This window comes from Dryobates pubescens, chromosome 8 (genome assembly GCF_014839835.1).
Source record: "Dryobates pubescens isolate bDryPub1 chromosome 8, bDryPub1.pri, whole genome shotgun sequence".
In the NCBI taxonomy this organism is placed as follows: Eukaryota; Metazoa; Chordata; class Aves; order Piciformes; family Picidae; genus Dryobates; species Dryobates pubescens.
Window position 1 is genome coordinate 15268021 of NC_071619.1, and position 26160 is coordinate 15294180.

General features: G+C 37.5%; 1 protein-coding gene across 3 annotated transcripts in view; it reads left to right on the top strand.

Moving 5' to 3' along the window:
* Positions 1 to 26160, top strand: part of PLCE1 (phospholipase C epsilon 1) — a 120304-nt gene that overhangs the window by 71461 nt on the left and 22683 nt on the right. For all 3 annotated transcript variants that reach the window (XM_054163386.1, XM_054163388.1, XM_054163387.1), the window contains exons 4-13: positions 12269 to 12414; positions 14218 to 14476; positions 15158 to 15366; positions 18662 to 19328; positions 19829 to 20011; positions 20898 to 21015; positions 21389 to 21542; positions 24602 to 24724; positions 24810 to 24946; positions 25588 to 25826. In XM_054163386.1, coding sequence (XP_054019361.1) covers positions 12269 to 12414; positions 14218 to 14476; positions 15158 to 15366; positions 18662 to 19328; positions 19829 to 20011; positions 20898 to 21015; positions 21389 to 21542; positions 24602 to 24724; positions 24810 to 24946; positions 25588 to 25826 — 2235 coding nt within the window. The remainder of the gene's footprint in view (positions 1 to 12268; positions 12415 to 14217; positions 14477 to 15157; positions 15367 to 18661; positions 19329 to 19828; positions 20012 to 20897; positions 21016 to 21388; positions 21543 to 24601; positions 24725 to 24809; positions 24947 to 25587; positions 25827 to 26160) is intronic.

Sequence of the window (26160 nt, forward strand, 5' to 3'; positions counted from 1 at the left end):
TCAGGAGCATTTCCAAAACTTTGTTTCCTGTAAAAAAGCAGGATGATAATAGCTGGAGCTTTTACCAACGACAGCATTTCATTATATCTGTAGCTTGTTTTAACATCTTGAGAGTCTTAACTCAAGAGAATTTCTGCAAATCATGTGTTTTGTTGTGTAACAGTGGAAAATCGTTCTTGTCAGATACCTGTTCTGAGATCATAGTGTGGTAAGCTTGATGAAAGGAGATGAAAAGTGTGAAAAGGATTAAAAAAAAAAAGATAAAATAATTTAAGAATGATATAGTGTGAAATCTGCACCACAATTAACTTAGTGCTCAAGGAAAAAAAGTTGTAGAAAGCCAGAAGAACTTCACATTGCAGTGGGATTTGTGAGCACGTTCCTTGACAAAGGTTGAATAGGCTTTTGGCCAGCCAGATGTTAACCAGTACCTTAGTGTTACTGAGTGACAGTGCACAAAATAGGTAGCTAATTTGTGGGCATTGCCTGATTTCAATTATTTATAAAAAAGAATCTCTGTTCTTGCTTTAGAGGCAAGATAAGCAACTAAAACATTAAGGAGAGTTCCTTTGTTAGTGTCTTTGTGGCAAGGTTTTCACTGCCTATTTACACACAGATTCACAGATTGCATTGGGTTGGAAGGGACTCTCAGAAGGATACCTCCAAGTAGATCAGGCTACCCAGGGCCACATCAAGTCTTATCTTGAATGTCTCCAGGAATGTCTCCACCTCAATTATGTCCCTGGGCAGCCTGTTCCAGCATTTTATCACTCTCACTCTAAAAGATTTCTTCCTTAAGTCCAACTTAAATGTACCCTGCTCCAGTTTAAAACCATTGCCCCTCATCCTATTGCTATAAGCCTTCCTATCCAATCCTTCCCCAGCCTTCCTGTAGGCCCCCTTCAGATGCTGAAATGTAGCTGTAAGGTCTCCCCAGAACCTTCTGTTCTCCAAGCTGAGCGGCCTCAAATACATTCACCTGTCTTACACCTTTAGCTGTCTTCATGTCAGTATCTACTACAGGTGTCAGTGGGCTGAGTCATCTGTCTTGTGGAAGAGGTGCAATTTGTTTGCCTCTGGGCCCTGTAATAACTGCACATCTTACCCTGTTTTACATGGCTTTAGTGAGCACTTTGTCCTAAAATTCATGAATACAGCAAGGAACTCCACTACAGCTGGAGATAGCTTATTTGTTACAGCTGCTGGTTGAAATGAATAATTAATTTTGTTTCTGATATATGATGATCTTAAAAAAATAAAGAATGAAGATTTGAGAGATGGGTTACCTTTATTATCATTCATGAAAGATAGAAATTAAAGTGCTCTCGATCCTTTTTGCACGTTTTTTCTTTTCACTGTGAAGAGTGGTAGGGGAAAAAAATGGTAGTAGAGACATGAAAGATGGATAACATGGATTAAAGCTCCTGTCAAGCATGCCACGAATAATAGCACAAACATGAAACCGGTGAATCCTGTGCTGCTGAGGCTGGGAAACAGAAGCTGGCTTTGATTAAGAGAGTGTGGTTAGGGCTCAGATCTGACAGACAGTTACTAGAACAGATTCAGGAATTAAATTGTCCTGTGTCCTTTCTTGTTACGGGTTTCCAAGTATCAGTTTATTACTTACTGTACTACGGAAAGCTGATAGTCATGGTGGAGATTGTCAACTGAAGTTTAAATAATGTCTGTAATGCTGCTATAAAAAGCCTGGTTAGTACTGTTAAAGAAATAATTCATAAAATTAAAGTTAAATGAAAAAATTATGAGAGTTAGAGAACTTTTCACCAGGTGGAATAGTCACAGTAAGCTTGAAAAAGGAAAAGTTAAACTTAGTGAATAACCACAGAGGAGTGATAGATGCAGACTGAGTCACTGTTACACTATGCTGCAGAAAGAGTATAGATCACTGTGTAATGATGATTGAGTATTTAATGAGGATTAATGGAAAAGGTTAGTCTGCTTAAGAGGAAACGTGTCCTGCTTTTCTGCAATTCACAAGATGCTAATTCTGATGTAAGGAGCAGATCTGATAAATCATTTTGCTTGGAGTGATATAATGTGAGAATGTGGTATCAAACACTGAAAACCAAACCAGGAAGTAACAGAGAAAATTATATTGTGCTCCCTTGTATCCACAGTTCTTTTTAGACATCTAAATACAGTAGAAATTAGAACTTTATTTATCAGAAGTGTTCTTTTACAATAATATGATTAAAACTCTTTTTTCCCCCTAGTTGTTCTTTAATCCTGAAGTCTAAATCAGATTTAACAAATATACAAAGTACAGAGAAGTTAAATTACTAAAAGGAAAAAGTTTAACTGCTAGGCCCCAGATAGGTTCTGTAGTCTATAGAATACTTAAAAAAAAGTACTTTGTAATATTTCAGAAGACTTTTAGCAGACAAACTGAAAACATGGAAAGTAATTTTCTATTTTAATTAACGTAAGAAAGTTGGGCACCGGAATGAATGGATGCTGTTGGGTTTTCTCTCACTTTCTTCTTGTAGCTGCCTGAGGTTTCAAATAGTCTCATAGAAGGGGAATGACCTTTCTGTCCCTTTAACCTGTTTGACCTGAAGTTCTGTTTGTGTTATACAGCTTGTTCCTGTGGATTATTTATTTCCTTACCTGTTCCCATCAGTATTTGTGTTACTTCTTTATAAATGTCTTGAAGGAAGCATTGTTTCAGGTACTCTGAATGTGTTTGGTTTAAATTTTCAATAGCTGCTGACTAAATAAGATCATATATTAAATAAGTTTGATAGAATATTCTGAGTTTGTGCCCACTCTGGTTTTATTGCCAGAAGACAGTACAGAAAGCATTGAAAATGATGGGCTTTTCCTGTTTTGTTGGAAAGTGAATAGCTCCAAACTTGGATGTGTTGCAATATAGGAATTAACATATGTTTAAATATTTTTCAGCTAGTAAAGAGTCTTTCTGTATGTTTCAATGATGTATAGCATCTCTGTATGAATAAGGATAAATGTATTGCTAAGCCAGTTATATTTGAGAAAAAAAATGTGGGTCTGTTACAAGTGCCAGCTTATAGCATGTAACCAAGCCAGTAGTTAATTCAGATTTAGAGGAGTGGAAGAAGCAGATCTACCTGTTGATATTCAAAATACTCTTCAATGTTTTAGGTGTTCAGGGTTTTTTTGTCTTTTATTAACTCTGCTAGAATAATTCAAAGCTACACTATAGTCTGTTCCATGTGTAGTATTTTGCTGTTTGATTTTTATTTATCACGAAGGGTTTTTGCTACATGTGTTCAGTATCGGCACCTATAAATAAAATCCATAGCCTTACAGAGTTTGATTAAAACTGTAGTTCTATAATAGTGTAGACATGGGCACAAGATGTACTCATCAGTGAGACAGCTGGTATTTCATTTGCTTCTAATAATATCAAATTGATCACAGAGAGCTGTTAGACCAATGCAGTGGATCAAACTAATGACAGATATTCTTCTCTCTTCCTAAATGTAGTTAAAAGGTGGTCCTGAATTAGTGGCTAGCGTGGATGGAGGAGAGTGGAATATCATAACATCTAGCTTTGCAAAACTTTTGGCTTTTGGGTTCTCTAAGACTGTGCACATGACAATAATAATACACTTTTTTTTTTTCCTGATCTGATAAAGCACTGACTACCAGAAGTTTAATTTTCATGGATGTATGAAAACTGTGGGAGGAAGCCGTTAAAGATATTCTGCGGAGTTAGCAGAGTGCTGGTAGCTTAGAAGAGGTTGGAAAAATATTACCTAAGTGTGTTTTAGACCCTGAGAACTGTAACAACATACTTTTATTCATCTCTCGTTGTGTACTGCGCTTTTCTTCATTTAGTTCTGTTCTCTGATTCCTGTTTGATATTATGAGTTTGCCCTGTTTCTTTATCTGGAGTGCCATGTGGTCCTTCATTGGTATCATACCTTTATGGTATGTCAGTCTTCCTGGGCACCTGTTTCTTTTTCTGTATCTTTACCCTTCTGGACTCTTGACTTGTTCATGGCTTTTACTCTCAGCCACTTTTCTGCCTCCCTCCAGCAAGGCAACCACAGAAATGCAAGTTCAAAGTACATGTTGTAAACATTTGTGTTTATGTAAGCATTTTAAATAATTTCAAACATTGCTTAAAATAAACATGTAAAGAGTCTCTTGTAACTTGATCTTCCAGGCTACAGCTTCAAGTAGATGAAAAGCAATACAAACTTAAAATAAAAACAAAGTGTTTGTGATATCTTAGATTGAAAGTTGTACTAGACTGAAAGATCATTCAAACAGCTGTCTGAATGTAATCCCACTATGGAACTGAAAATACAAAACAAGAAGCACACATAGTGTGATTTTTTTTGTACATCATTGAAAAATTACAGTATCACAGTATCACTAAGGTTGGAAGAGACCTCAAAGATCATAGAGTCCAACCTGTCACCACAGACCTCATGACTAGACCATGGCACCAAGTGCCACGTCCAATCCCCTCTTGTACACCTCTAGGGACAGTGACTCCACCACCTCCCTGGGCAGCACATTCCCATGACAAATGACTCTCTCGGTGAAGAACTTTCTCCTCACTTCGAGCCTAAACTTCCCCTGGCACAGCTTGAGACTGTCCCTCCTTGTTCTGGTGCTGGTTGCCTGGGAGAAGAGACCAACCCCTTCCTGGCTGCAACCACCTTTCAGGTAGTTGTAGAGAGCAGTGAGGTCACCCCTGAGCCTCCTCTTCTCCAGGCTGAACAATCCCAGCTCCCCCAGCCTCTCCTCATAGGGCTTGTGCTCAAGGCCCCTCACCAGCCTTGTTGCCCTTCATTTACATAGGAAGAAAAAAATACTTGAATTACTTACTCCACTATAGCACTGGAGTAGTGAGGTTTCATCATTCATTAAGTCATTCTTATAATCAGTAAAGTTAACGAAAAATATGGCTATTGAGGAAGCTGACTGACGAGAGTTTTATTTGAAATGGTTTGAATTTTTAAGTTTTCCTCATTGTTCCTTCAAAACACAAATTTGAACCCTCACTAGCAAAACAGAGGCATAGCATTTTATTAAAATAATGGAATGTAAATAAATACTGTGCTCTGTCTCTTAATTCAGCATTTTTTTGCAATGCCTCCATGGGTTTGCATAATATTTTTTAAAAGATTGTGTTTGTACAAATATCCAACTCTTTCCAGTCCTTGTTTGGAATTGAGCTTAATCAGATTTTAAATGGTAAATGTTCTTTGTAAGGTTATGTAATTTCACTCAAGCATGTGAAGTGAACCATCTGTTCATAAGCTATGCAATTTAAAATACTCAAAATCTTTAAATTGCATCTAGAATTGCATCATATTAGACCAAAATCCCGGGAATTTTAATAACAAAGCTCTTGTGAGAGCCATGTAAAACAAATCAAATCTGTGTTGTAAACTGTGATCCTTATACCCATCGGTATGCACTGATAGGTTTGTGTGGAAGTTAGCAGGAAATGTGAAGGAAGTCTCTGTAGCGAGCTAATAGTACTAGGGCTTCATACTAATAGTGTTTATTAAAAGCCTCATAAATCTGAATCTGCTTCTTAGAGTTTTAAAAGAATAACATCCCTCAGCAGCACTTTTCCTTTGTGGAAAGACTTGTGATGTTTTGAAAGGTAGCTTTAGTTACTTTTTTATTAAGTGGGAGAAATCAGAGTGCAGTGATATACTAACAATTCTGCATTTAAACAAGATAATATGTGTTTTTTCTTCTTGCCATAAATATCTGATATCTGATGAGGATTATTTCTTTACATGGATTTTTCATGTTCTTTGATGTTACTCAAGTTTCTTGATTTTATCAAATGCAATAATTTAGACCAGAGTGGCTTGGTTAAATGATTACAGATTAACATGCTGAAAAACCAGCTTCTTGTTTTGTATTCAGGGACTTACACATGTGCTTTATTTTGTCAGTATGAACATTGCTTGCTTTCTTGCTCCAGTGTAGGGAGTGGTTGAATCAACTACAATTTATTATAGAAAGATGTTCATGGTGAATTTTTATATGTTAGGTGTTTGAGAAGGTAGGTACTGTAATCTTTCTTTATGATGAGGCCAAAGATTTTCTTTTACTTGTTGGCATTGCTAAGTGTGAAACTTCAGGTAGCCAGCTGTGTTTGCTAATTTTACCTTGGAAATCTCCATCTCTCAAGTGTTATGAAGTTCCTAAAAAATGTAATATAAAAATAGAAGACATTTCTTCCATGTAGCATCACCCACTGAACTATGTAGCTTGGGAATTGCTATAAAAGCCTTATAAACTTAAGAGCTAGGGAAATGAGTGTAAAGCAGTACAATGATGAAACACTGAGATTTGCAGGTGGAGACACTTAATAGTGTCCTCCCTCAGTACCACCTCTGCATTAACATTCTGTTAAGAGATAAACAATAAATGAATTCCCAGTTTAAAAAAAAATAAAAATCACAGAATGTGTTCTCTAGCAGCTATAGAGAGCAGAGTAAGTAATTTATAGATGTAAGAAAATACTGTAATAGAATCAGAGAATGCTTTAGGTTGGAAAGGACCTTTAATTGTCGTCTGGTCCAACCCCACAGTGAGCAGTTAAAATCATAAGAGGTGATATAGAAAGCTAATTTCAAAACCCCTTAAACTTTACATATCTGTTTGTACTACTGTGCTTGAGATCATTGCACAGCTAGAGCTTGCATTGCCTGGACATCTGGTGCAGATCCTGTGTGCTCAGACTCAGATCCAAAGAAGGCTTGTATACCTCTGAAAATTTTAAATGAGGCTACTTTATTTTGCAATGTATCTGACATCAATTTGGCATGGTGTTGTCACTGCTGCACTGTGTTAGGGCACCAGAAAATATTTAAATCTTAACTAAGTCTCTATTTGGTTTGATTCTTCTCATTTACTACTTAGTATGCAGTAATCCTGAAGGGCACTCATTTTTATCCTTCTGAATGAAAAGACAACTGTTATTATCTACTTCTTTAAGTGGATTGTGTTTTAATTTATTACTTTTCTTGTCTCTTGCAATCATGTGGATTATAGTAATGAAGCCAGGATACATTTTGTCATACTTTTCAGACTCATCAGCAGTGCAGCGGAAATCTAATTATAGGTTTGTTGTGATGATTTCTGTTCTGAAGGGAGTTTAAAATGACTTACATAAACAGAACTATGTAAGGCGAGTGTGAAAAAAGTAAACTAAGGAAATAATGATTAATATGTCAGCATGTAGGTTTTGATCTGACATTAAAGTAACAGTTAACAGAAAAACATAGTCCTAAAAGCATTAGTACTCATTCTGATGAATACTCACAATGTATTTTGATCTTGGCAAGGCTGCTACTGCACACTCTTTTGGCTGGGGTGTGCTGTCTGTGGTCCCAGAGCTAGCTAGTTCAGGCATTGCCTGACCTGTGAAGGCTTTGTACTGCTGCAGTATCAGCCTGATAAATAGGCAGCTGGCTACCTTATAGTACTTCATCCTCAGGTTAGGTACATGTCAGGTGTGATGCATCTGAAGATGTAGCTCTGCAGGCCAACCAAGAATGAACTACTCAGAGGAGGCACCATTCAGTATCCATCTGCTGAAGTGTCCAGAAGTCAGAACTTGCCAAGAACTTGCAGTTTTCCACCTTCCAGAAAACTGCTTTTGGAGGTAGAGATCATGCCTAGTTTTGGTGACAGAGAAACCGTTCCACTCTGAAATACTATCTGTGCTACTTGCTTGCCAAAGCGCAAGCAATGTTCTGAATTTAACTTCCAGGTGAATTCTATAGTCATCAAGAAATAAGTATGAATACAGAGTTGTTCTCTTCTTTTGTGCAAGGTGCATCTAGCTCAGGTGCACACAGATGGCATCTGAAGTATCTTATTTCAGAACTTCTGTTTATATGAAGATCTTGAAAATCTGTTATTTCTTGAATATAATCTGTGCCTCCCAGTTTATGCCTTTTGGGGATATACTCTGAACTGCTCATGTATTATCAATAAATCACAACATTCAAGAGTATGCTTACTGAGTACTGTTTAATGAGTGTATGTTCTGATTAATACACTTAAATTGCCTCTAAGCTGTCATACCTGATTTTTTTCTGAAGAGAGATTGCAGTCCTGTCAGTTTACCTGTATTTCATTGTTGTTTGTGTGTCATTTATTTTATCTGTGGCCATTATGAGTCATTAATGCCATACATGCCTTGAATAGCTTTAGAATATTGTTCTCATGATAAAGTTTTTGGATTTATCAGTTCATTCTGCCTGGGCAGAATAAAATCTTCAGGGTGTTCAAAGCTGGGAAGTGATCTCAGTCAGCTGAGATTCAGCCTCAATTTTCCATTCCTTTAAATCCTATTGATTCAACCACATCGCCCCCCTTCAAAACTTCTAGAAGAAAAGTCTCCTGGCATTTTAAGTGGGTAACTGGTAGTTCTACTTCATAATTCTGTGTTTATTTCCTAGCTAGGCTCCAGGACCACATTTCATTTTGGGAAAATGCCACCCTCAGCTCTTTCACCTGACTGAATTAGCTTCCCTTTCCAGCTGTCTTCACTGAAAAAGCTAGTAGAGAAGCTGTTGCAAATGTTAGGCACAGCACTTGGCAAGAAGCTCACTGAAAGGAGATGACCTTTGTTCACAGCTCTTTGCCTCTGCTCCCTCCTTTCTGACAGTACTGTTGCACTTTATTGCATCTCTGTTCTTGTCTCAATCTGATGAAACCTTCCAAGAAATCAGTTTTGAGGTACCAGTCTGTTATGCTTACTGAGAAGCCCATAATCCCCTTTTCTGGGGGGCTGTATGTTGCATTCAAATTACTTAACAAAGAGTCTGAATAATTAGACAAAATTTATGGAGACCAGATGCTGTTCAGAGCCATCAGAAGGGTCAGTTTATACTCCTGACCGCTGCTAAATAGGACATAAAAGAACTGTGATTTGAAACCATCTATAGCAGGTGTAGAGGAACAATTCTGTTTCATTCCTAAAGCCATCAACACACAAAGCAATACTAAATTTTATGTTATCTGCACCTGACAAGTATCCCAGACTGTTCCTCACACTTTTTCTGATCTCAAGCAAAAATAAAAATACCAGATGTTCTAAAGCAGGCATGTTTATAACTTTTCAGGAGTGGATTGTGTCTTTAGATACTCAATTCTGTCCCCCAATTGTGCCTGATTAATTGTACCCACCTTTGTCCATTCTATTTTAAAATTTAGAGACTCAGACACTTTATTTTTCTTCTTTCATAGTAAAAGATTTAAAAAATATTTCCTACTCTTACTGTAAGAGAAGAGGACAAGAATTCATGTCCTGGAGAGAAGTGAGCATCAACTTCATGGCACATTAGTGCCTTTTGCCCCCTTATTTTACTCTTACATATGCATATGCCATCTCAAGGCTTCAAAGCCTTGCTCATGATGATCTTTATAGTTTTGGGGTTTTCTTGCTTTAACAGAATATTTGTAGGAGTTCCTCATAACTTTTTATAGCAGTCTTAAACTCTCTATTAAATAAAATTTCAACAAGTGTCTGTCTTAGTTTGAAGGTTGCTTCTTCATAGGGGGTCTGAATTCAATTGCCTTTTTGGACAGTCTTTATCAATTTTGATACTGTTTTCTTTACATATTTACTACCTTAGATTAAAACATACCTCTTTAAAGTGATACTATTCTTTGAAATGTTTAAACTCATATCAATCAAGCTGTCATTACCACACTTGGTATTTCATACCAAACATTATATTTTTTTTGTGAGATTGCATGTTTGGCATTTGCATTCCCTAACAGAGCTGCTTCTGGAAAATGGGAATACTATCCAAAACCAATATGTAATTTTGTTCCAGCATAGACAAAGAAATGTATGCCAACCTTGAATCACCGAGGGTTTTAAAATGTGTTTATTGCATTTTATTCTGCTTTTGCCCTCATTTTACCTCTGGGTCATCTGCTGCCCTTGGTTGTTTCTTTTTTATGTTTCCATGTCTTCATGCTCTGCAGGTATGTGCTTCTTTTTTGATCCAGTTTTTCCATTTTATAAATAACCAACTTAGGACTTAATTTTTCAGCTAAATTCAAATTCTCATTCAGAGCTGGTGCAACAATTAGATAAATTTTGTATAGGGCAGCCAATACAGAGAGCTTTTTTTAATTTATTTTTCATTGTTGCCTCTACAGAAACAGTACAATGAAGATGTGTTTGGGAAAGCTTCTTGAGCATGTTTCCATGTATGTCGTTGGGTTCTGATACTGGAGAAGAGGAGGCTCAGGGGAGACCTTATTGCTCTCTACAACTACCTGAAGGGAGGTTGTAGACAGGCAGGGGCTGGTCTCTTCTCCCAGGCAACCAGCACCAGAACAAGAGCACACAGTCTCAAGCTGCACCAGGGGAGGTTCAGACTGGATGTTAGGAAGAAATTCTACATAGAATGATTGCCCATTGGAATGTGCTGCCCGGGGAGGTGGTGGAGTCACCATCATTGGAGGTGTTTAGGAGGAGTCTTGATAGGGTGCATGGTTTAGTTGATTAGGTGTTGTTGGATGATGGGTTGGACGCGATGATCTCGAAGGTCTCTTCCAACCTGGTCTGGTCTATTCTGTTCTGTTCTATTCTATTCTATTCTACTTGTTCTACCTTTGTTGAAAACTCTGTATCTGTTACCTGCTCCTAATCTTTTCTGCTTTTACATGTTAGTTATAGAAATCTACAGTAATTACTGAACAGTCCTTAACCTATTTTCTTTTGATTCTGACTGTGATTGTTGACTTGGAGTGGATTTCTTCCAGCTCTTGCCTTTCATACCCAAGGCCAGAGCAGGCAGAACACTTTCTTAATTGGTCCATGGTCCCCTGCTTCTCACGCAACTTTAGAATATCTTCACCCCCAGGATACGCAATCCTGAGTATATCTGTACTGTATGTAAGCCAGAATGATTTTATAACCTCTTTTCCTCTGGAATTTGGTCTTTAAAATGTGATATTTTGATGTTTTATTTTACACACTGAAACACGCATGTATTAAAGGTATGCCTTGTTTTTTCATCTGCACATTTATCTGCACATTTCTCATTTATTGTTCTTGACTCATGTGGGCATCAGAAAGATTAAATAGTAACTTAGATTTCTCATATTCTTTGACTGTTCTCCCTCAGGAATGAGAGATTCAGAAGTCTGCATGGACTTGAATGAATGGAAAGTCTGTGTGTTTTTTGGTGGGGTTTTTTGGGTGGTGTGTTTTTTCCTGTTAGTACTGATGCATTGACACTTTATTTTGCATGCTTGTGTTCTCTTTCTCTCACTCCCTTTTTTTTTCTTTGTAAATAAAAGTCTGTGCCCCCTGAAGAGCAAACTAATACATTCTGATGTTTCTGAGGAGGATGCCTCTGGTCACTCAGTATTGTCTGTAAACACTTGATTCCTTCAGGACCAAAGAATGGAACTCAGTGTCAGTAAACAAATGATGTTTATTACTTTCTAAGTGTTTACACAATGACAAAAATCAAGCCCCAAGGGAATCATATTGTAAAAAGGAACAGTTGGTTTAAATTAGGTTTCCATGTGAAATATAGATACTTTTTATGAGTGTTGTGGGAACATAAACTGGAAAGAAAATCTGCGCACTGATAAAATGAAGGTTTGATTTTTGTTTGTTTAAATACAGAGTAACATTCTAAGTTAATTTCTGATTGTGTCATTAATTAATCACCAAACAGAAGTCAGTACTATGGTCACACTTAGGAAGGTGGGGTTTTTTAATTTACTTCATTTGCAATCTTGCAGATGAATGGTGTGAGGTTTTTTAAATGTTCAGCGCAGCTCACTTGTGCACTAAATGCAACTGCCAGTTTTATGAAATGAAGCTAAAATAAAAATTACAGTTTATCAACTTTGACTGTCCATGTTGTAAGAGCAAAGGTTATTCAGTGTGAGACTGAGATTTGTAGGCTGTGTTCATGAGAATCTACGCTGTGGGACTCTTTGGCAGCTTCAGAAATTGATGCTTCATGAAGCTGTCCATTTTCTCCCATTGCCTGAATGTATATTCAGAATATCTGATACTAAGATGCAGTAGTTTTTTGTTAAATAGAAGTATTTCTACAGTAGTTAATAATTTGACTATTGTAATGGATGTCAGGTTGTAAGGTGTCTTTGCAATGCTTATGTGATTTGGTCGTGAGTGTATAAGTAGAATCAGAAGAACCCATGTGCCTCCATCATGTGTGCATGAATGCTCCAAGTGACATCACTTTGGCTGACTGTATTGTCCATTTTATTTTACAAGGTGAGCTCGTGGGTTACTTGGCTGATCCTGACTGCAGGTTCCATGGAGGAGAAACGAGAAGTCTTCTCATATTTAGTACATGTGGCAAAGTGCTGCTGGAATATGGGCAACTACAATGCTGTAATGGAATTCCTGGCAGGGCTAAGGTACTGTCAATTCTTTTATAAAATGGCTTTTCAGTGATAGATTATGCTGCAGCTTCTGTTAAACAGATGTCTCTGGAGAGCAGAAAGCTAAACAGAAATCTGTGGCTAAATCACATAATCTCACCCTGTGACTTTCTAGTAATCCCTTTTGGAAACATGAAGCACCCTAAAAGCTGTTTTCTTTCAAAATGCTCTGGAGACACCATCAGTTTTCCTGCTACCTGCTAAGTGTGCTGCATGCTAAAACACTGGGGTTTTTTTAACTGAAGTTTTTAAAATGTGAAAAGAAGATGGGAAAGCAGTTGTGGTTCATGTGGTCAACTAAAGCTAATATAACTTGAGGTTGGAGTTTCCAGAACACAAATGAAACATTAGTGTGGTGATTTAAAAAAAAAAAAAGAAAGAAAATTTTAAAATCCCAACTGAAAACAGCAAAAAACCCCAACAAAACCAAACAAACAGCTAAAGCTCTTGTTTTTCAAACCTCTGCAATTTATTTATACTGATTGATGTTGGGATCTCATGCTGTCATGGTCTTAGATAGCCAGGTCTGCAGTGTCTCCAGAAGAGTACGGGAGTAAAGAAAGGCGATTCACTGCTAGCTTTTCTACAGATCTGTAGGTTCATACAGGACTGCTAAGCAGGAAAGCAGTGCCCTTGCACAGGCAGTTCAGAACAAATTGGACTGAACAGGGAGAGTTAAGATCAGATTTCCTGTCTCTCAGCTTTGATCCTCCTTGTATTTTGTGTTTGTGTAACAAAACTTTAATGTCTTTGTATTGTCACTCTTTGTGGTTTAGTAAGCATTCTCATTGAGCTATTTGTTTACTTTTTTGGTACATAAAATACTCACATGAGCAGAGTGCATCCACAGTCTCAAAGCCATGTAAATTCTAAGGAGGGAAAAAGCAAAGCAAATTAAGATCTTGATTTTGTCTCTAATGCATCTGTGGGGCACAAGGGAAAGAGAGGAGAGGAAGGATAGTGCTGATGAGCTTAATTTTGGGTCAGAAAGTGGGGTTAAGGATGTTCTGCTCTTGGTGTCTCTGCAGACATTTTGGTTTGTCTGGTTCCAGGGGAGGGCAGAAAGGCAATATCATTGCACAGACACACAGTTGAGAAGGCAAGAGAACACCCAGCAGTACTCACAGTCTTCAGGTAGCATCAGGAGCTATTTCCATTGGAAATCAAAGATTCTTTTCATGTACAGCACTGTAGTGGTGCCTGAGAGCTGAAGCATAATCTTGACTTACTAATTACTGTGAAAATAAATAATTTATTTTGTGAGTGAAATGCCTGAAAAAAAATTATGGTAAATTAAAAACCTGTGATTTAAAAAATAGCCAGACATCTTTTGTTAAATCTAGGGATTGATCATAATACAACTAAAATACTTTTTCACTCAACCATCTGGCATGTTGTTATTTCCATATCATTATTTCTTCTCAGGCCCTTATAAATTTAAGGCAATGACATGATGAAAATCTTAGAAGTCCTACTTGTATGTCTTATGCACTCAAGCTTTTATTTAAATGCCCAGAGTTACTCTAGTAAATCAGACTGCTTGTTTCTCCTTTTTATTTCTGTTCTTTACTAATTTAAAGGGGGGGGGGGAATGGTCCACTAATCAGGATTTTCATAAAAGTAATGAACTTGATTTCATTCCTTCACTTCTCAGTAATGATAATCATTTCCTCAAATATATATATATATATATATATATATGCATGCTGTGGGTGTTGTACTTGAATGTAAATTGTTTTTAATTTTCTGAATAAATGCCACAATCTCTTTTTTCAATAGGTCAAGAAAAGTTTTAAAAATGTGGCAATTTATGGACCAGTCTGATATTGAAACCATGCGAAGTCTGAAAGATGCCATGGCCCAACATGAGTCATCCTCTGAATACAGGAAAGTGGTCAACCGGGCACTCAATATTCCAGGCTGTAAAGTTGTTCCTTTCTGTGGTGTATTTTTAAAAGAGCTCTGTGAAGTTTTGGATGGAGCATCAAGCCTCATCAGACTATGCCCACGATATAACTCCCAAGATGAAACATTAGAGGTAAATGAGATTGGTATTCTAAGAAGTTGGGTTCATCGCCAACAAGTGCTTTATTTTATAGTGTTTTATTTTATGTAATTAATTATTTTGTACAAAGGCATTATCTAGTTAAAATTTTCTAAACCAGGCTGTTACCAGGCTGTTCAGTTATATGGATCTCAATTTCATGCCCCTGGTTACTGTAGCAATTTAAATTGTTTGTTTATGCCTAGTTTGGTACTGGGGTACTGAGAAATTAACATTAGTAGCAAAGGATTATGTTTATACTTTAGGTAAAGTAAGTAGGTAAATCCTTAAAGGTGTAACTATTTTCTGTCAAATGCTCTGACCTCCCTCATAAGTCATTGGGAATTGGAAGTTTTTCCAGTTCCTTAAAAATCAAATTCAGAAGTTTAGTAGATCAAGCTTCTCCTCTATGAAAAACTAACAATTCCTTTGAATTCTGTAATTTTGCTTTTAAAAGAAAAATGCCTCTGTTACATGAAAAGATTAAAGCTTTTAAAAAGTTTTCAGGAGGTATTATGATTTGTGTTACCCAATCCATTTGGGATTGGAAGTAGGAACAAAATCTAATAGAAAATGTATGCTAAATATTCTTCAAACTTGTGAAAATTTCTCCAGTGAGAAGTAGGTAACACAGTATTCTGTTTATTCCCATCCTAATCTTTTAGATATCTCTAGTTTGTTTCAGATTACAGTGGACAAGACAATTTCTTGCAACGAGTAGGCCAAGATGGTTTAAATAATCCAGAAAAAGAATCAACAGCAAACAATATCTTTCAAACCATTCGGAGCTGCAATCGCAGTTTGGAATCTGAGGAGGGTGAAGATAATTTGAGTGAAGGGAGTGATTCGAGAAAAAACTCTTTGAAGGACAAAACCCGCTACCAGTAAGTCTCATTTTATTTTCTATTGCCACCTGTGTATTTCACATTTTTAATCTTCAATCTCCTTTTATCAATGCTTGCCTTTAGAAGTAAGGGAAACTTTAACATCTTCCCTTCTATTTATCCTCTTTCCGTTCAGAACTTTTCTTCTTCACAGTTATGCTAAGTATCTAGTAGTCAAATGCCTGGAAACTGTCTATATCGTGGTATTTTCCCTCATGATATATTTACTTCCTCTCATGATAAGGGTAAATCTTTTTCCTCTTACACACAGAGCTTTAAAAATCCACAGTTACGATAACAATTTTGATCTGTGGTGACAGGAATAGCTCCAGGACATATCCGTTATCAGAGCTCAGAACATTATATTCTGCATGCTTGGGGAACGTTCTGCCTCCTTCAAAATAAAGGTTATTTATTATCCTTCAAAAGACTTCTTCTTTTAAGGACATTTTCAATTAAGGCTTTAAAATTACATCCAGAAAACTTTTGTGAGTCAGTACACATTTTGATGTTCAGGTTGCTGTAGTCCTTCTATGCAAGTTTGCATAGAAGTTTACTTTATTGAGCCCAAATTGTGCAGTGATCTCAGGGTTTCACTTCAAAGAGCAGGTATGTTCTCTGGTAAATGCAACATTTAAGAGATCGACTTGCTTTGCAGTAAAGTTGCAGCCCATGTAAAGTTAGGTGGGTCAGATTTAAACTAAATAACTGTGTTGGAGTAACTTCAAATTAAGTAACTGTACCATTTAGCAGTGAAGCACTGTAACATTACACAACAGTTTGCATAGAAATGTATGCTTAGGTAACATTACACAACAGTTTGCATAGAAATGTAGGCTTAGGTCACTGCTTGAGTTTTTATTGATAATGTGTATCAGAAATGTCCACATGTTCAGAAGCAGTCAACATATTTCACCTACTTACACATAGAATCTAATAAGTGACTGCCTGAGGAGGAACAACCATCTTCCTGCTTTAAATGCATTTATTTCATTAACATGCAATTCAAAATTTAATTTCAAATAAATCATCATTATTTCCTGAAAGAATGTTTTCTAATATAATTATACACATCTGGCTTTAGTTGCTTCTGGGAAGTGGAACAGTAGATTAAGTAAAAGTACACAGACCCACTTCTCTGTCCATTGATGTTGTCTCTTGACTTACTTCAGTTCAAATACTTTCTTCCAGGAATTAGTCTTCATAATTAATATATGGACATTCAGATGTCTGTGTGAGGCATAGGTGCAAAGTGCTGCAGAGGCAGAAGGGCTATATTCTATTTTCCCTGTTGTATGGAGGCCGAAATGTTCCATTTATTTTTAATGCAGTGAACAACTGAAGAGTTCTAAGGAAGAAATGCATGCCTCTTTCTTGTGGCATATATTTGCATACACTATTATAGAATCCAAATTACATAAGAATTATGCATTACCCAGTAATTGTAGTACTGTGGTCATAAAGGCAGAAAAATACACTGTATAGCATGTTTCTTGTTACTTTAAAATTGCAAGAAACATTTTCCATTAGTTGACAGTTTACTGATTTGGATTGGAATTGTGGAGTGTGAACCCAGCAAAGCTGGTAGGTTAGTTTGGAAAAAAATGAAGGGCATCTGATGAAGTCAGTGGGTAGTGAGTATAATTACTTTCCTAGTTGTGTTAGCAAATCAACTCTTATCACTCTGTCGTTGGCAACCTGTCTAATTACCCTGAATCTTTAATAGCATTCTGTCTTGACAGTTCTCAAATAAATAAAGGTGGGTAGTAAAAGACAAAAATTTTAAGTTTGAAATACAGTTTTTATAGAATTGTTAATCGAATGACTTATTGAGATACTCTGATGCATCACTTTGTTCATTTCATCTCAATTTCACTTTTAAGGTTTCCTAATTACACTGAATACCTTTTGAAATAATAGAGAAAACCTCATGTTTTTTTCCTTTTTGTTTCCCACACATTTTTCCACTCTGAACTTTCAATCTGTTTTAATGTTTCCTTAATCCTTTATTTTCCTTTTCTTGCATCTCAGTGCAGCACACATAAAGAAAGCTTCTGATTCAAACCAAGTTCTGTAAGTGTGTTCTCAGTAATTGATAGCTGTGTTGCTTTTGGCAGCTGATGTCAGAGGTTATGGCTTCTGTATATGATTATGTGTGTATGCTTGGCTTACCTGCTTCTTGTACACTTTAATCTGCAACGTGCCAGTGCTATCAAATGTGAAATAAGGCATAAACAAAACTTTGCCATTTCTGTTTTCACTATACTAAGCTCCCTCAGCCACGGATGTCTAGTCTCAGAATACCTTTTCTAGCATTTTTTGCAGACATATTTAATTGCTTTGAGGGCATGGGGGAGAAAGAGCTGCTTTAGTAGTTTGTTTAATTTGAAAATTGTTATCTTGTATAATACAGGCAAATATTTTAATGTACATGACTCTGGCAAGGCAGGTTATACCAGCTCAGTTACAATGCATGCCCTTTGTTTTTAGGAAGATGTCTTAAAGAAATAGAGGTACAGTTAAGGCTGATACAGTTATTCTGCCTTTGTGAGTCCCCTCACCACAAGAAATAAATTCTCAGTCTGTTGGCCAGTTTTCACTAAATTTGAGGGGGGAGGTACATATCTTGTTGATTAATAAACTGCCAGAAGAATTATCAGAATTGATGCATAGTATAAGGGAAATTTTCAAATTAATTAGTGTTGTGGGTAGAGAAGAGTTTGAGGAAGAGCACAGGGTTGTATATAAGTATATAAGGACATGAAGTTTAGTGACAAGTCAAAACATGAACCTTCCTTTGCTCAGATGCTATGACAGGATCTGAGAGTACTGTGGTGATAGGAAGGGAAAGCACGTGAGGGTATTAGGACAAGATGCACAGAAGAAAATGCAGAGGCATCTGGTTTGGGTTCTGTTAGCTGGATATCCTTAGGAAAATGTGCTTCATTGGTTCTCCTGTACATGGAACAGTTGGCTCCTTTTTATGTTCATTAAAGCAGTATCTGATAGGTACTATCTGATAAAATTCTCAATGCATTCTCATGAGGAAGTGATGTATTTTAACCACTAGCTACAAGCATTAATTATATGATGTGAAAGGGCTGCAAATTAAATCAATAAAATAACAGAAATTAGAAATCCTATCTTCAGTTCACTAGATCCTGCTAACAGTTTCCACAGATGGTACTTGATGCTCTTTCAATCTAAACTACAGCAGAATAAATATCCATCAATCACAGCATGAGCCAGCACAGGTATCACTAAATGTAAGTCTCTCATCTTTGTTCACACACAGATTTATAATTGGAGATCTTTCAGATTCTGAAAATGACATATTTGAGCAGCAGAAGGAGTGGGACACAAGTTCAACAGAAGAACAACAAAAGGCATTCTGCCATGGGATAGAACTCATTCCCTGGTACGTGTTATCTATCAGGGCTGATGTCTATCAGTTCATGCAGCAAGGGGCAACTGTCATTCATTATGACCAGGAGACACATCTCTCGGCACGTTGCTTTCTTCAACTTCAACCTGACAACAGTACTTTAACTTGGACAAAACCCACAACAGTTTGCCCTGCAAATGCTAAGGCAAAACTAAGTGTGCTGGGTAACACTGCTGAGCTTGGTAAATACCAGTTTCTTGGTAATACTGGACTGGTGGAAGGTTTTTTGGACTTGTTTTCAGCCAAGGCTGTATATATGGGACACTCTGGCATTGATATGCACACTGTGTGTGTTCAAAATAAACTTTGTAATATGTCCCTTGAAGAAAATGGTATAACACTACTTTATGGACTTCAGACTACTGATAATAAATTGCTGCACTTTGTTGCTCCAAAATACACTGCTCGAATGCTGTATGATGGATTGCTGGAATTGACTAAAGCTGTAAGAAAAATGAGGAAATTCCCTGATCAAAGACTACAGTGGCTACGGAAACAGTATGTCAGCCTATACCAGGTAAAAGATACTATAATTTTGTATAAGAAAAGTTCAAAGATGTCAACAACTTAATCTAATGCAATCGGTTTCTGTTATTTGTAAGCCAAAATGAAAGATGAGCACTGGGTCTTCAACTTTGTAACGTGGCTTAGGTCAATAAGATCTGATTCTCCACGTAATGCTCTGTCAGACCTCATGTACTTTGAATACACTGAAGTTAAGTATTTTTTTATTATGAAGCTCTTTATATATGAGTTTTGGAATAAGTATTTCCTTAAAGAAAAAGCAATGACTCTACTTGAAAAGGGTGTTAAAATACTGAGTGATGAGTGCTAGGGACCACAAATCCCCACAAAATAGCAAACAACAAAACCCTTTGGTATTCATGTAGTAATTAAAAATCATCTCCTCTTGATGTTTTGTCTTTCAATGGCTCCTTAGAGATGTCTATATTATTGCTTAAGAAAATGTGTCTATTCTTACTCTCCTTGTTTTGGTAATGCTGAGATTTTTTGTAGGAGGATGGAAGGTTTGAAGGCCCAACCTTGGCTCAGGCTGTGGAACTGTTTGGAGGCAGACGATGGAGTGCAAGAAACACAAGCACAGGAACTCAGACCAAAGGCATTGAGAAATCTAATGTACAGAGAAACAACACTCTGGGAATAAGCACAGCTAAGAAAAAGAAGAAAGTACTCATGAGGGTATAGTAGTTTTTTATTCATGTTTTTGTTGCTTCTCTGGATGGTTTATTTCCTTCCTGTAGTGACTGTGTAGCTAGCTGTATTCTGAACCAGACAAAAGAAGTTCGATGATAATTTTTAACCTGTTGATTGCAGTTTCACATTTGGGGTTTGTTGTTTTCCAGTAGCTGTGTTTCTTGTCTCATGCTTGAAGCATTCTCTAGATATATGAGCCCTGTGGATAGCAAAAGGGGATAGATTCTTTTGGAGACCTTTAAGTGCTACCTCAGTATAAAGGTAAAATACTGGTAATAATAAAAATACTTATGTGAAAAGTGTTGTTTGGAGGCTGGTGTCAGTTTTTCTACAGCTTCTTTTTTTTCCCCTCATGTTCCCAAAAACATCACCACAGTTATTCTACCTCAGGTTGGCATGTGGTTTTATCTTCCATGGGTGACAGGAACGCTGGACTTTGGCAGTTTCCTCTCTTTTCCTGGACTCAATCACTTTCAGCAATAGCCAGGAGAGAAGAAAATGCAGGGACTGGCAGCTCTGAGCTATCCATATGTTCTAGTGGGCAGGTAGGGGAGATCCTCAAATGACAAGATCCATCTTCTTTAGGGCTCCTGTGCACCAGTGGAATACTGTAAAACCAGCTGCACTACTTTAGAGAGGCACGATCATTGTCTTCTGTGTGATGTCAAACTGAGGTAACACCTAACGGTCCCACACTTCACTATGTATCCTGTTTAAGTTTGTCCCTTTTCTGCTGGTATTGTCCTTACAGGAGTCTGTTTCATAAGGAATAGCTGATTTATCTTATGGGTTTTTTTTTACAGACTGCACTGATACAAAGAGGGCACAGTAGTGGGTTTGGGATATTTATTATGGTGCTCATTATTTCTAGGGTGAAAGTGGAGAGGCCACTGATGATGAAATGGCAACTCGGAAGGCAAAAAGCTGTAAGGAATATCGTAATAGAAGTGGTTCAGATCCTCAAGATATTGATGAGCAAGAGGAACCAGGTAGATATATGCTTCAGTACTCAGAAGTCCTTCGGGGTTTTTCTCAAGGTTTTTCTAACAGAGATTTTTTGTGGTGTTAAAAACACATTTCTGACACAAAACTACTTTTGCAGTTGAAACTCCAAATACTGTAAACTTTTAAATGTATGTCTGTAGTTGTTCATGATTGATTTAGTTTCAATAGCATTTCTTTCCATTCAGATTAAATGGGTATATAAGTGTTGTTCAGAATGCATCTTTCTGACTGTCCTGGAGCAAATCTAAAATTGCTTTAGTGTCTTTATTTAGTGTCAATGAATTACAATGTGGGTCTTTTGGACAAAAGCATTTTTGTTGTGTCAGATGTTGCAGTTGACTTTCATTTTCTCCCTAGATCAAAATATTTTTAATGCTTCTCCATCTAACAACCTGCCATCAAGAAGAGCTCACTCTCTGACAACATCTGGATCTCCTAATTTAGGAGCTACATCTTCACCAACAAGGCCAGTGTCCTCTCCTGTAATGTCTTCAAGCAAGAGTCAGTCTAGGTAAGAACAAAAATCAATGCTTTAATTTTAAAAGAAAAAATATTACTGTTACTTAATTATCATCAATTATGGAGCTATGCCAAACTGACAAAACCTGCTAAAAACAGTGCCAGAAATGTTATTAGCCTTCTGATAGACATCTAAACGACATTGTAGAACAATAGAGGACATTTAAGCTGAAATACTGTGAGTGTGAGGATGGCGTTGTAGCAAGTCTCTGAGCAGCAGTTGAGTTTGTTACAGAAGCAGACTGGAATGCTGTTCCGAAACTATATAAATATGGAATTTAACTCTTTCTTCAGATCTTCTCCCTAAACATAGCTATAGATGCCTTCTGTGAAATGAAAGCCATCAGAAATATTATGGATGTGTGAAGTTCTGAGGTTTCTCAGCACAAGTAATTTCTGCCTGGGGGAGTATTAACTTCCATTGGTGTTCCTGGTGATGATTGCAGTACCATCTCAGGGAACTGGAGGAACAGATTTTAAATCTTTCTCTTATAGGCCTCTCCTCCTTGAACATTAATCCTTTTTTTTTTCCCTTTCTTTTTGTCACATAGGTAGTGCAACACTTATACTGTAGGTGTACGGTGACATAGAGCACTATTGACTAACTCTATCAATAGTAATAATAATTTGACAGCACTAATATCTCAGGGATATGCATGGTACTTCATGGCATACAAGAAGACAGTCTCAACAGGGACCTTCCAGTGCCTTTTAAGAGGGTAAATACTGAGGTCTCCTTTTAACATTGCTTTTACTACATTCTTTACTTTTTGTTCTTCGTCATTCAGAACCGTGGGTTGAACATGTCAGACTAGGATTTATCTCTGTAAAACATCTCTTTTTTTTTTTTTTTAAAGGATTGGAACAGCTTTCTTTTATGTAAAACTGAAGGAATACTTCTTTGCTACCTTTGGAAAATGCTTCTCTGTTTTGCAATCTGCTTTTTGCTTTTCTGCCAAAATAATTGCCCTTCTGTAAATGAGATTAAAAGGCTCAATGAAGAACTCGTGTTCGCAGCAGTGCAGCTAATGTTCTTCTAAATCCTCTCAGTCCTGAGTTTCTGCACAGATCCCTGTGCAGCTTAGCACTGTGGGCCTCCCCACGTTATGACAGGTTTTCCCTGGCAAAGTTGTCTGGAAACTGTACAGTGTCACTTAGAGCTCTCCCCATCTTGATATGAACCTTCTTGCTAGAATTCACTCAGGATACAGCTGTATGGCTGTTCAATCTGCCCTCAGGAAATCTTCCTCAGAACAGAATTACATCTTTTATCCATTGCCTTGGCCCTATTTTCCTGAGCTGTTAAGAGACTTGGAGCACTGGAGAGAGTTTTTCTCTTGATATTTACCCTTTCAAACCCTGTTTGTTGTGCACGCTGCATGCATTCATGCAGAGGCCTCAGCTGGGTTACTTCACTTTCTTAGTCTTTCTTGATTCCCTCGAGGTGTTTCATGGGAGTTTCCTTGCTGGCTTCTATTGCCTCAGGAGTCTCCAGAGAGATGACCATCTGGCAGGCCTGATTTCTTCCCCCTCCCCCTTCACATCTAGTTTGAAATTCTATCAATGAGTTCCACTAGTTCCTGGGCAAAGACCCTCCTTCCCCTTTGAGGAAGGTGGCTGCCATCTGATGTCAGCGTGCATGGTGCTGTGTAGGTATTTTTGAAAGAATTTTAAATCATATTCTATTTTCAATTGCATGCATTCATCCCAAACCAGGAGTGAACTGAGGAATCTGATCTAGCCTATTTATGCTAAAAGTTGCATGCTTGCAGAGGGTGACTGCAAAAGTCTTTAGGAGCAGTGTACAGCACGGTGGTCCTGTTTTTCCAATATAGCCTTTGAAACTGTAGCTTTTGTACCGAACCTGATGTCAGAATTCATAGATTAGAGGATTTGCAGGCTTGGACATTACAGAGCAACAAAGTCTGACAGACAGTCACGTAGTGTGGTATTTTGAAACAAACGCTGTAACTTCTGGAATTAGTTACAGTTTTAAATAGACAGTTCTTGTTATTTGTGCTGGCTGCTTAGATCCCTCCCTTTTCAGGATGCTGGAGCGTGTGTTCATTGGTGTTTAGGCCCAGGAAGGGGCTCAATTGCTCAGCCCATCATTGCAGATTAGTAAATGAAATTCACTAAGGACTTGTTAACGCTGCTCAAGGGATAGTTCAAGTTGGAGCCTAACTATATCGGGATGTGGCTTTCACAAATGCGCTGCTTCTGCTTTAAAATTTTGTTCAGCTGCAAAACTTAGATTAGCAATTGCAGTTATAAAGAAATTGGCTGGGGTTGGTATTACTCAAGTCAGCTAGTTGTTTCTGTGATCGTTTTCTGCCTTTGGTCTTAAGAAATTCCATTCTGCTTTCCTTCCTTCAGCCCACTAAGCTGAAAGTAGGAAATCATTAGAACCTCGTTTCTGAAGGATAATGGCCTCCAGGGGCTACTGTCCAAGCCTAAAAGAAGAGGACTCTCTTTCTTGACCTCTCTTTGTTCTTGGGAAATATGTGAGAAACCCATGAGTGGGGAACAATGAAGGCACCTTTAGTGCTCACAGATACAAGAAACCCCAAATGCATAAGGAGAATACTTGTTTTTAATGTACAACCGGACACAATGTTGCTATTTTATTTTGAGAGTGCAGATCTTTAAGAAGTTTCCACAACATTTTAATTTTCCCTCATCAAGTCTTCAATGAACCTCATAAACAGTCTGCACTACAAGAATACTGTCATTGTTTTATTTAAAGGGAAAATGAGAATGCTTTCATTTGTGCCATTTGTATGAGGCTCTTGTACATGGAAGAGTTTTAAACAGCTGCGCATGAATTATGGCAAAGTCTGCAGTAGTCTTGAGAAAAAAGAATAGCTGCTAGAATACAACAAAGTGCAAACTGTTGTTATGCACCTTATAAGATACTGCTTTACTTGCTTCTTCCATTGGTAATAAATGCATTAAGTAGGGCACAAATAAAGTGTTAATGCAGTAATGCATAATCTTTCAGTAAGTAGAAACTTAACATAACCAACCTACAGCAGTCTTGTTCTGATTTAGCACATGGAGCAGCAGTAGCTGGCATGGCCGTGTTAAAGGAGGAATGAAAGGGTTTCAGAACTTCATGGTGTCTGATAGCAACATGACTTTTGTGGAATTTGTAGAGCTCTTCAAGTCTTTCAGGTAAGATGTATTTTTATTCTGTACTGACATCATTCATCCATGTTTATAAAAAAGCAAATATTGAACTTTTTGTCTCTCTTCACAGTGTCCGTAGCCGCAAGGATCTGAAAGACCTTTTTGATGTCTATGCTGTGCCTTGCAATCGATCTGGTTTAGACCCTGCTCCACTTTACACTAATTTGAAGATTGATGAAAATAGCAGTGGATTCCAGCCCGATTTAGGTTTGTTAAAGAGGAAAATACAGCTGTTAGATTTCTGAACAGCTGTGGTTGTTGGCCTGAAGAAAAAGTGTTTCAGTCAATCTCATAAAGAGCTATCAAGTATGGAAACAGAATCATAGAATTGTCTTTGGTTGAGGGAGACCTTACTGCTCTGTACAACTACCTGAAGGGAGGTTGTAGACAGATGGGGGCTGGTCTTGTCTCCCAGGCAACCAGTATATTCCCCAGTTACCATAATCTAAGTCTGAAGCTTTGTCCACATTTAAAGAAAACAGTCTTTCTGCCAAGCACCCTTTGTGGGGTGGGTAAAATACAATTGGCATATGACCCTGGAAGAAGATATGTGTATGTAGTGGTGAGGGGAAACAGAAGAGTCCCAGGTGACAGTATGGAGGGAATGTGGATACATACTAAAGGTTCCAGGATTTTGTTTATAGTAACTGAACAGTGGTCTGCTGCCACTGTTTTCATACATACTTAGCACTCTTTCTTCTATTAGTGAATAGAAACGAGATGGGTTTGTTCTACTTTGCTATGTTGGTGCTAAAATATTCTGTCAGATGTTCATGTATTATACATTATATTCTATATGGTAAATATAATAAACATATAGTTCTTATTTTGTTTTGGTTTGTTTTCAGATTTGCTAACTAGAAATGTTTCAGACCTTGGTTTGTTCATTAAGAGCAGGCAGCAACTATCGGACAACCAGAGACAAATATCTGATGCTATTGCTGCTGCCAGTATTGTAACCAACGGTACTGGTGTTGAAAGCACATCTCTGGGAATATTTGGAGTGGGAATCCAGCAGCTAAATGACTTCCTGGTCAATTGCCAAGGAGAGCACTGCACCTATGATGAAATCCTCAGTATTATCCAGGTCTGTGACACAAACATCTCAAAATTCCCCTTACTTGAACTCTCAGTACTTCTGTTTTTCCTTCTAGCATGGTCTGCTGTGTAGTCAGAATAACTTATCTGTGGGGATATCTCCTTTCACACTGATGTTGTCACTGCAGTTTCCTTAAAATTTAATACTGTCTTTATTCTGGACTACAAAACAGTCCATAAAGAGGAAAAAATAAATAAATAATGCAAATAATAAGTTTTGTTGGCTGTGTATGGATCCTCCAGAAAGGAATGTTACCACTTGGAAAAGCATTCATGAGAGTGTGTTGTTTCCTCCTTGTCTGTGACCACCTTTGGTAGAATTT